Source organism: Pecten maximus, chromosome 2 (genome assembly GCF_902652985.1).
Source record: "Pecten maximus chromosome 2, xPecMax1.1, whole genome shotgun sequence".
In the NCBI taxonomy this organism is placed as follows: domain Eukaryota; kingdom Metazoa; phylum Mollusca; class Bivalvia; order Pectinida; family Pectinidae; genus Pecten; species Pecten maximus.
The window spans coordinates 7,999,030-8,010,363 of NC_047016.1; the positions used below are offsets into that span (position 1 = coordinate 7,999,030).

The 11,334-nt window shown below is 36.2% G+C and overlaps 1 protein-coding gene across 1 annotated transcript; it reads left to right on the plus strand.

Moving 5' to 3' along the window:
- Nucleotides 1-102: 102 nt before the first annotated feature.
- On the plus strand, nt 103-11,111 carry LOC117315790 (chromobox protein homolog 1-like). The gene is made up of 5 exons (XM_033870173.1): nt 103-181; nt 1,118-1,305; nt 3,125-3,293; nt 7,162-7,262; nt 7,885-11,111. The coding sequence occupies exons 2-5, from the start codon at nt 1,256-1,258 to the stop codon at nt 8,036-8,038; spliced, it is 474 nt and encodes a 157-aa protein (XP_033726064.1). The 5' UTR covers nt 103-181; nt 1,118-1,255; the 3' UTR covers nt 8,039-11,111.
- Nucleotides 11,112-11,334: the final 223 nt, after the last annotated feature.

The following is an 11,334-nucleotide window of genomic DNA, read 5'->3' on the forward strand; positions in this document are numbered from 1 at the left end:
TAGACAAAAATATGTTCTGTCTGTTATAATTCACTAAATAGAAAATAACAAAAATTAATTAGTTCTTCCGATGAACACCGGAAAAATTTCCCGCGTAGACCTCGTTCCGGGATCACATCTCCGCACATGCGTAATACCAGAGCATCCATATTTCCCGGCACTTTGTTGTGCAGACTCGGAGGTAAATGTATTAGCATGAAAGACTTTAAATGCTAAAATTAAGTGTGTTGTTATCACTGACAAAAGTGAAATCACAACGTTTCCTTTCTTGTGTGAATTGAGGTTTGCATGTAATGGTGATAACATTATGTAAAGATATTATCGTAATCGTGTTCGATGTCAAAATGGCGCCTTCAATAACAATGAGGGCTTTGCGGCATCTCCTTTTCGTTCACTTTAAGTCTTTCTGTGGGTGATTTATTTATACGAGTGAAAAGTGATATTCTTCTCTCTCAGGGTTTATTGAATTCAATTTAACATTTGTTTCATGATTTTTTCATGTATTCTCTAAGCTATAAAGGGCTAAATGCAATGGCCATTCATTGGCCACAATGTCTTCATTTTTTTCGGTGAATAACAAATCGTTTTGCTGATATTTTTAATGATGAACGCGCTGATCATAGCTAGCTATTGGCTTTTGTTAACAGATACGTATCACAAGAAAAGTTCGACGGCATGTGTATCCATCAATTTAAGATGTATGCTGGTGTTCATGACCATCGGATCTATGTAGTCTAGGTCTGGTGAAAAAAATGTTTTAACACCATCCTTTGGCGGCGTGTATGTTAAAATCTAAGTGCTAACCCAGCCAGTAAATTGAGCGAGACCGTTTTTTCATCGTATCCATATGGTTCACTGCTCCTAGTTACCTTTTCCCATCAGAGAAATACAGTTCTACAAAAGTCACTTGCATTTTTTATGTGCGTGTGTGAAGTTCCTGTGTCCTTATGATGGTAATTTTTATTTGGTAAAATGGCATATAATTACAAGATTCCTAGATTAATAATGCAATATTACAGTTATTCAAATAGATACACTTGGAAAATGTTAATGCAAGTACTGGAGTACAAATTACTTTTTTTTTGTCTTTGAATTTTTTTTTTATTTTGTCAAGCAGGTTGTATTTCGGACTAGAACATCCAGCAGGCTGGCGGAGATAAAGGAGAAAAGGCGTCCAGGACCAGGGGATGCTGGTGAGGATGATGATGGCGAGGAAGAAGAAGAATACACTGTAGAGAAAGTTGTAGATGTCCGAATGAAGTCTGGCAAGAGAGAGTATCTCCTCAAATGGAAAGGATATCCAGAGTAAGAATACTTCAGTTGAAAATGTCTAATCAAAAGCATTCTTTTCATTGAATTTTGTTGGATCAGATGAGGCAAGACGAAGTATCAAGTGATCTTTATAATTGCCTTTTTGTTCTCATCAATCCGGAAACAATTTTTATTTGTGACTTCTCAAACCACCTGAACCGACTTTTGCAGGAACTTAAACTGTTTCAACAGAAATTGTGAATAACAATGGTCCCTAGGGGCTAATGATTGGGGCCAAAATAGGCAAAATTAACCAAAATTTCAAAATTTAGAATTTTGCTTAACCAAAACAATGATTCATTATAAAAATGCAAGGACTTCAGAGCATTTTTACAAAATCTCTGTCCCAAAATAAAACTTAATGTAGATGTATCCTTGGGGTGCATTTTAATTAATAAATCTGCCATAAAATGGAGAAATAATAGTTGCTTTCAATTAACACTGGTATTTTATTGTTTGTATTTTATTACTTGACTGTCTTGAGGCAACATTGTTGTATCTGATGACCAACTGGAACTGCTTTACCACAATTTTGTCAATTTCAAAATGTCATGGGACGCTTGGATTTTAAAATAGGAGTACCAGTTTTAACATCTGATAGTCCTTGGGTCCCTGCATAACAAAATAACAAGGAAAAAGACTAACAAATGAGTCAAAATTGGACTTGCATCATGAAATGACATAATTTTATGAGGGGGGAAACATGTTGATAACTGAAAACATTCTGACAGGGCATCCAGTTGACCCTTGACTTTAATCAATTTCAGATGTCAAATCACCTTTTCTCAGAAATATGGAGGGTCAAAACATTGTCAAATAGACATGCTCCTTCAAACTCGAGTCAAATCTGATTTTGGGGAGTCGAACACATACTCTCAAGGGTGTACTGGATGCCCTGATTAATTTCTCACATGTTCGTCATTCACCGTTGTCTAACACAATTGTTCTTGTCCAATGAAAGTCAGTAATGTTGCGTCATCAGTCGTTATTGCGTATGATTGGTTGTCCGATCAGATCACGTGTTACTTGTCATTTACTGTGAGTAGTAAATCTACCGGCACACGTGGAAAGAAGCGTCTGCAAATATCATAAACAACATTGAGACAACATGCCACCAAAAAACAGACAGTAACATCAATGTTTAAAGTTACTGCTAAATCTGATGAGGGGACCATTCTCACAAAACAAGCTGACAAGACATGACAAATGAAAACACCCGAAACTAGCAAGCAAGAAATTGAAATTATGGCCATGGTTAGTCTATGATAAGGGTGCTCAAAAGATGTTTTGCAAGGAAAGTATCAAAACGACTAAAAATAACACATTTCTAAATACATCCGGATGTACAAAATTCAAAACTTCCATGTATGGCAGGACATGAAGCTACCAGTGATCATTAGAGCAGTGTTGCTGCATCAAAATGAAATAAAGACGTTTTAACGGTTTCTTAAATATGTTGTAGATTTATAAATTGATGGTCCATACATTTTAAAGAGTGGCCCATAACAATTTCAAAGTGGCTCATTGATTTTTGGCACCACATCAATATTTCCTTTAAATCCCTACTAGTCCTGAACACCTGAATAGATCTTTATGAAATTAGGTCTGGATCATTATTTGGCAAATGAGGTCTAATTAATGTATATGAAGGATATGGCACTCTGGGGAGGAGAAAGGAGACCAAATGGGAAAATAATTGAAATGTAACTTAAGTTGGTGTATTTTGACATAATAACTGAAATATCGGTGTTCTTGTAGGCCCTCTGTGCCTTTTGTATTATGTATGGAAATTGACTTTTGTTTCTTTAAACAGTTCAGAAAACACCTGGGAACCAGAAGAAAATCTTGATTGTCCAGACTTGATAGCAGATTATGAAGACAAAAGGAAAAAAAGGGAACAAGAAAAGAAGAGAAAAACAGCTAATGGAATGGAAGATGGATCAACAAAGAAAAAGAAAAAAGTTACTGAAGTAAAAACAACAGTAAGATTCTCTGCTTGTTCTTGTCAGTTACAACACAGATGCCTGGCTCGTTTAATAAAATAATAACATAGAGTACATATAAATGAGAATGGTTCTGAACTCCCCCTGGCTTGAAATCTGATGTATTTATTTCTAAGTACCGTAGCTTCGGTTGTATTGGGTGGATTTTTTCGAAGTAGGCCTTAAATTGAAGAGAAATGGCCAATCTTTAAAATAAGCCATAACATGTTGTCGATCTCTTGATATTAGTTTATGAAATCGGGCGTGAAACTTCAAAATTCTCTCGATTTTGTTTACTCGGACAAGTTGACGTATCAGGGATCACCACACTTTGACTCTATTGGACATAGCTTTAAATACGAAGTCCACGGGTTAATCAAGAGGTACGCTTCATCAGATCACCGAATACAACTATTACATACACTTACTTTATGTATTCGAGCACCCTATCGACGGCCCCGGGACTTTTTATGCATACTGATAGCAGATTTTCCCCTTGAGTAGCCATGTTGTGCCAGCCGCGGTAAATTCAAACAAGCATTCTGATTGGTTTAACACATTTCTATAACCAATCAGAATGCTTAAAATGTCCCGGGGCCGTCGATTTCGTAAACTAATATCAAGAAATCGACAACATGTTATGGCTTATTTTAAAGATTGGCCTTTTCTCTTCAATTTAAGGCCTACTTCAAAAAAATCCACCCAATACAACCGAAGCTACGGTACTTAGAAATAAATACATCAGATTTCAAGCCTGGGGGAGTTCAGAACCTTTCTCATTTATATGTACTCTTATATGTTATTATTTTATAAAACGAGTCAGGCACCTGTGGTTACAAGTACTGATTGCTGCATTTTTCCAATTTTTAGATCACTTGAGCAAAGCTCGTTATTAAACATTTTCACATTTTTGATCCCTATACTATTTTTGATGAAATTTTGCAGCAAATTTCCTGGGGCAGATGCCAACCAAAAATGTAGATTTAATGGTCCCTGCCCCCACAGGCCTGGGACCTTAGGCTTATGAGGGATGGGCAAACATTGTTCAAATTGACTGAAATTTCAAAAATCTTCTCAAAAATATTCTCAAAACCAAGATTTGGTAAAGAATTGTGATTTATATATCCCACCCTGAAAGGCAGGAGGACCAAAAGGAACTAAATCAATTGATAAGTCAGAAATCATCTTCTCAATACCCAGATATGGTAGAATCAATTATTTGTCAGGGATGGAAAGGTCTTGGGTTACTTTTTCAAAATTGTAGATTTTCTGGGCCCTTGGTTTCAAGTTTCCCCAGGGGCTAAATTTTACCAGTGTTCTCGTTAATCGCCGGTTGCCGGCGAAAATCGCCGGCTATTTCCATAAGCACAACCGGCTATTATTTTGGGAATAGGAAAAAAAACACTTACTAAACCTTTTCATCCACTGGTGATTTTACTTATAGCGGCGAAACAAAAATATTGAGTTTATCAGCCGGACGGCGAAACAAAAATATTGAGTTTATCAGCCGGACAGAGTCGATCAAAACGTTCCCGTCTTGCTCCCGTTTCTACTTTTGATTAAATAGTGCAAAGTCACGAATGCGTTTGAATCATACCCCCCAACACAAGGCTGTGGCTAAACGTCTTGTTGATACAGATTGAGTCGACAAAAATGGCAACATCAAAGAAAAAGATAAAAAAAAATCCGACTTCTTTGCTGTTCCGAGCAAAAATTCAGGTGATGATTCATGATTACAAAAATTGCAAATTTTAATATTAATACTCCAATTTCACGTCGACAAATATCTGTTTGTTCTTGTCTGAATCGTGATCAATCCGACTGTCGTGACGAACACAACATCATGAACATGCACATATGCCTAAAGTATCGTCGATGGCCTAGTAAATATCAGAACATTTCACGGACCTGTGAGTGTCAAAAACGATGTCTTAAAAACGAGGCCAACATCTTAGTCGATTAATATACAGTGGAACTTCGTTAACTCGAAGTCGACAGGACCACGAAAAAACTTCGAGTTATCCGAGTGTTCGAATTAAGCGAGTTATCGTTTTTGGTGAAAAGTTTGGTCAATATTTGTCAACATTATATAATCATTATAACTTCGCTCTGTCGCTCATCAGTTTAGTGTGAAGACTGGTCAATACATGTAAATATATATGTAATGTTTCGTTATGTCACTTGTAATTTGGTGTAGTTTTGCCGATATACAGTCACGATAAAGTTTCTTTCACTTAGTCACTTCAATAACGATCTGATGTGCAAGTCATGTTTGCAAAAGGTAAACGATAAAACGGAATTCGACAAAATAACAAGTTATTAATGTCAAAACAAATAACCGTTTAAGTTTAACACAGATTGCATACAAAACGTAACAGAACCATTACCTTTTATTGGACATATATAAAATACTGTTTGATCGGCCTACTTACTTTTTATTGATAACCACACCATTTCCATGTGTATTAGCACCGGAAGTTGGGCTGCGCATGTGCGTATAAAATGTTACTGTAACTGAGTTGGCATTTTATCCGATTTAATAGACAGCACTGACCGTTACAGTTGTACTCTGAACACCTCGGCAGTAATTACGCTATTGTTTCAGCAGTTTAAAGATTTAATAGGCGCCGGTGACTGTGTCATTTCTACACCTGTAAAAACATCAGCCGGGTAGATCTACCGGTGTGTCAGAGATTAGTTCCGCTTGAGCGAACAGGTAGATGAGTTGTTGACTATCGTGTGTACTGATATCGGCGACCGCCTTGGGAAATTACCTGATGTAAGTAAAGCAGTACTTTTTATCACCAAGACTTGTTGTTATAAGATTCAACCGACAATTTCTTTTATGAATTTATAAAACACTTATAATAGCATGTAGGTTAGTAGTGCCGATATGTTCAGTATTACAAACGGAATTTAGCTCTTAAAAAATGTCGGCGTTTGCCACCGATCGACGAAAATTATACTTCGAGTTATTCGAACATTTCAAGTATGATTTTTATTGATGGGACCAAATTTTTACTTCGTATTATCAGAGTTTTTCGAGTTATCCGAATTCGAATTTTCCGAGTTTTTTTTACTAAGATAAAGAGAGAATTCGGCCGGGACCGGCGAGGTACTTCGAGTTAAGCGGGGTATTTGAGTTATCCGAGTTCGAGTTAACGAAGTTCCACTGTACTTGACGAACCAGACAATCAAATATGGCAGTGTATACATGTACACATGTGTTCCTCGCGATAGGGCTAATGGCAATGCATGCGTGTACATACGGGAGGTAACTGGTACTGTAATAAATGTACAAATTAAAGAAAGAAAAAAATAATTACTGGTCTACAGATGGACATATTCTGTCAGAGTCAGAGGGAACCCCCCTCTCGTGCTCTCCCCCTTCACGGCCTACGGCCTGTGGTCATCGCATTGGGGCCTTTGGCCCCAACCAGCTATTTTTATTTTTCAACCACTTATTATAAAAAGTACTGAGAACACTGTTTACTATAGTTTATATAGGGAAATGATTTAAAATTGGTTAGGGGGAGGGGGACCTTCACTATTATTTATATATAGGAACTCTTTAGAACTACATTGTAAATACATAGAAGATAGTTGCATGTAAAGACTCGGGTGAACGTTAAGACCTTAGCCGCCAAAAGGGCATATTGTCTTGTCAAATAAGAATATATCAAGTGATCATTTTTCTCTTATATGAGTTTACATATATACTTTCCAAGATGGACTCATGTAAAGAGTTAACAAACTTTATCCAGAGGTTTCCTTCCCTTTGTTTTGAATGATTTCTTTGAAACTTTCAAGGATTTCTCCGAACATCTAGTTGTGCTTTCCTTAAAAGTATCCACTTTAATTTCTGTAGGAAGAAGACAACAAACCCAGAGGATTTGACCGTGGACTGCAGCCAGAGCGTATTATTGGTGCTACAGATAGTTCCGGGGAATTAATGTTTTTAATGAAATGGTATGAATGCAAAATTCAATTGGTATGAAGGAAATTATCAACAAGTAGAAAATAATGTGAAGAATATTTAATAAGTTAACCGAAGTTCTTACTCTATTGAACGAAACACAATCCTTTGCTGTGAATTATCAGCACTTAAAGTGTACTTCATTTGTTTATTTCAAAATCTAAACTTACCTGCATCAACTGATAACTTGTAAACAGGAAACGTGACTTGCAATTTGTTTATATAGTTAAGTATAGATGTCTCATAAAAAGGCTTTTACAATAGAAAACCTCCGATTCTTAATTAAGAAAAGACGGCGTACATTAAGTTTCCTTTTGTCCTTTCAAGAGGTAATGTCTTGTATGAGTTTTAATTCATCATCTTTAGAACCATAATTTCCCTTCCAATTCACATTTCCTCTCAAAAGACCTCGTCCCAACACAACAAAAACACTGAACTGTAGGTTTTAGAGTTAGTTCTTATGTAAATCAAGTTTTATTTATCCAGCCATTGAACTTTTCACTCAATTAACACCGTTATGAAAATATTTGATTGATTTTAGCTCTTAAGTTGCCTTAAAAAGATGGTTTAGTTTCATGATACATTGACAATTTGATTTTCTTTTCTTTTTCTCAGGAAAGACAGTGATGAGGCAGACTTGGTGCCTGCAAGACAAGCCAATGTTAAATGTCCACAGATTGTTATTGCATTTTATGAAGAGAGGCTCACCTGGCACACACACAATGATAACGAGGAAGACGAGAGTAAAGAAGAAAGTGCAAAGTCATAAACTTGGGGTGATTAGGGGGTAGGGTGGGAGGGGAGGGGACAGGAAGAGTTTGTATAACCAAGTCTAATGGGGATGTAAGTTGCACATTTGATGTTTAGATATGCAGAGGAAATCAATGTTTGGATAAGATGTCAGAATGTGATAGTGCTTTTATGATGAAAGAGAATTCCAATAGAAATATTGCTATGTAATATCAATTATTTTCAGTATCTTTCACAAAAACAACCTTTCCCTCCTTTAGATTCTGGTTCTGTGCTGGAGAATTTAACAGTGACACACTTATTCCTGTGCAATGAATACCCATCAGACTTGGTTGTAGTTCTTGGATGGTTGCATCGTTTTAGGACTTGTTTTTGTAACATTTCATGCTGCATCATTTTCCTTTTTATCATTCAATTGTCTGTTCATTGATTGTCACGTAATTCACATGCAAGAGATGTCATTTATAGATCAATGTCTGCCGAACATATAATGGATATTGTGTGTAGTCTTTACATATTCAATCAATATTTTCTTGACTGCCTGGCAGTGGTTAGATGCCATAGTTTGATGACCCTTCTTGCATGTCATTAAGGTTCTCTGATAAGCCTTTAAAGCCCAGGATGGAACAAAGGATTCTGCTTCATCAGTATTATCTTTAGTCTGTCTGAACATTCTGTGCAAGAAGTGCCATTAATTGAACTCTTTGTTCTTTTCACTGGTAATGTATTGACTGTTTGCATTACTTTTGGGAAATAGTTGATAGGAGCATATTGTTCATTTGAAACACCTGGTCCAAAGGACTGGTGAGCTTAAGCCATGACCTGGTGTCCGTCCGTCAGCTTTTCCTAAAAATAATTACTAATGAACAACTTCAACCATATTTGGTCTGAAGCATGCTTGTTTGAAGGGAAACCAATTTTTGTTATAAAATAGTGGGTCTGAGGAGGTGGTCCTATAAAGGAAAACAATTGGTTGTTGATGTCAGTTCTTTTCAACTGAATTTGCTTCAAATACTAATAATTTGGAGTTTTGTATACCTCTATACTAAGCATCATAGGAGTCACAAAGGGTTTGGGCAGTGGTGGCCAAGTGGTTAAAAGTATCCTCCACCTCTGGGTTGTGACTTCGAAGCCCACATGGGGCAGTTGTCTGGTACTGACCATAGGCCAGTGGTTTCTTCTGGGTACTCCGGCTTTCCTCCACCTCCAAAACCTGGCATGTCCTTAAATAACCCTGACTGTTAATAGGACATTAAACTAAACTCAAAGTGGTTCACAAATTATTATCCATTGTTATTAGGCCTTGGGCAACCAGTCAGTGTCTTACTGAACTTCCTTCAGATGATACATTGGGAACTGCTAATTTGCCTTGAATTTTCTTTGCAACCAGAAAGCTAAATGTAATTAAAGGGGTGTTTACTACAAATGATAGATGTTACCAAGAGGCAGATTCTAAAATGGGAAAATGATTAGAATACTACATCTAGTGCTTGCCAAAATCACTTTAATATCCAGGTGAGCGATGCAGGCCCCATGTATGCCTCTTGTTTATGATGTGTAATAGGTCGGTCTATAGCTATCAAGTGTGCTTGTAAAATATATTAACTGTTCTTTGTCATACAAAATCCATTTTTGACGGTGGGATCTTTTCTCTCTCTTTGGGAATAATTTCTTCAACAAAACAATCAAAGAATTTCAATAAGAGCAAATGTCAACATTATTTTCACATTAATTGGAGTGGGATTTCAGAAAACAATTTTTCAAAGGCACATTTTTTGGATGTTTCAAAGTAACGCCTGCATTAAAATTAAAATAGGGTCTTATTTGCACTGCATATTGCTTAAAATAGAGTAAACATGAAGAGCTATGTACATGTATATAACACACATAGAAAACTTTTTAAAATGTGACAAGAACCTTTTCAGGCAGTAAAAGTATTTTGGGTTTTGTGCCATAATTGTAAACATGTATATAAGTACTTTTTGATTTTTTGTTTTTATTTCATTTTTAGATCTGTATCGTGTCATAGAAAATGTTGAGAAAAAATTGCTTTTAATTATGAGGATTCATAATGAGACAAGTTTTTGATACATCTTGGTTGTCTAAATAAGTTCAGCATTCCACATGGTTAATTTGCATGACTTGATCATGTTCTGTTCAGTGAAATGGTATGTTTTAGATGTGATCAGGGTTTGCACTCGGTATTTAATAAATGGGGTAACTCTGTTCAATCAAACCTATTATTTTCTATACTCCAAAAAGGCTACTGGGATAACTGTTGAACAAATTCTCGGCTCGTATGCCCGCAATTTTGTTTTTGTGGAGTTGCAGTAATTGGCTGATTTCAACCCTGAAGTTGTCATCATCTTAGCTTGTGACTGTAAAGATATTTTCAATTTGTATTTGGAAAATGAAAATTTTATCTTTCAGGTTTTTACCTTTCGGTGTTGCAGCTTATTTAGACTATTCAAACTTCATTTCACATGATATTTAGATATTAAGATGTTGTCCTTAACGATGTAATGGCATTAAATATTCATTAAGATGCTGTTTGTACATAATCATTTACAATATCAAAATAGCTATTGTTTGTCAACATTGGTATTGAGCAACTGTCACAAGGCAACGGACCATGCTTCAAGTATTAAATTGAAAATGCAAAAGTAGGGCTTTTAAAGCCAGTTTATCCTTGTTAGAGTAGTAAAGCATGGTCAGCTTGCTGATAAGGGGGGGGGGGGGGGGGGGGGGGGGGCTGGTTATGCATATGATTATGTTAACAAATTGCACCATCATGATCAATTAACCAGAGATTAATTGTAACCTAACTTTTGGAATTTTTTTTTAACTCGGAAAAATATACCAAAAATCAAATAGTTATATCATGTCCTGGCTTACAAAATCGTATCCAAATGTTGTACCATAAAGTTTGTGTGGAGAGATGACTGATTTTCTAAATAGCACATTGTATAAATCATCGAGTAAGGTTTGGGCAGCTGTATCAAGCATTTTGTTCAAACAAGAACGGAACTCATTTCATGTGATGTAGTAGTCATTTTATTGATGTTTTTGAATAAAAATGTCATGCAATACGATGTCTTCTGGTTTGGTTCTTGTATCATGAATAATGGAGTAGCTAGATTCCAGTGATCTTTTAAGTGGCAGAGTAAATATAGCAATTCAAACTTACAATGAAGATCTTAGTCTAATGGATGTTCCCTTGGGCTGGCCTGTAAATGGAACAAATATTCATTCCCTGCTCTCCGGAAGGCGATTAATACATGTCGGAAGTCGTCTGAGTTTCATTATCTCAGCTAG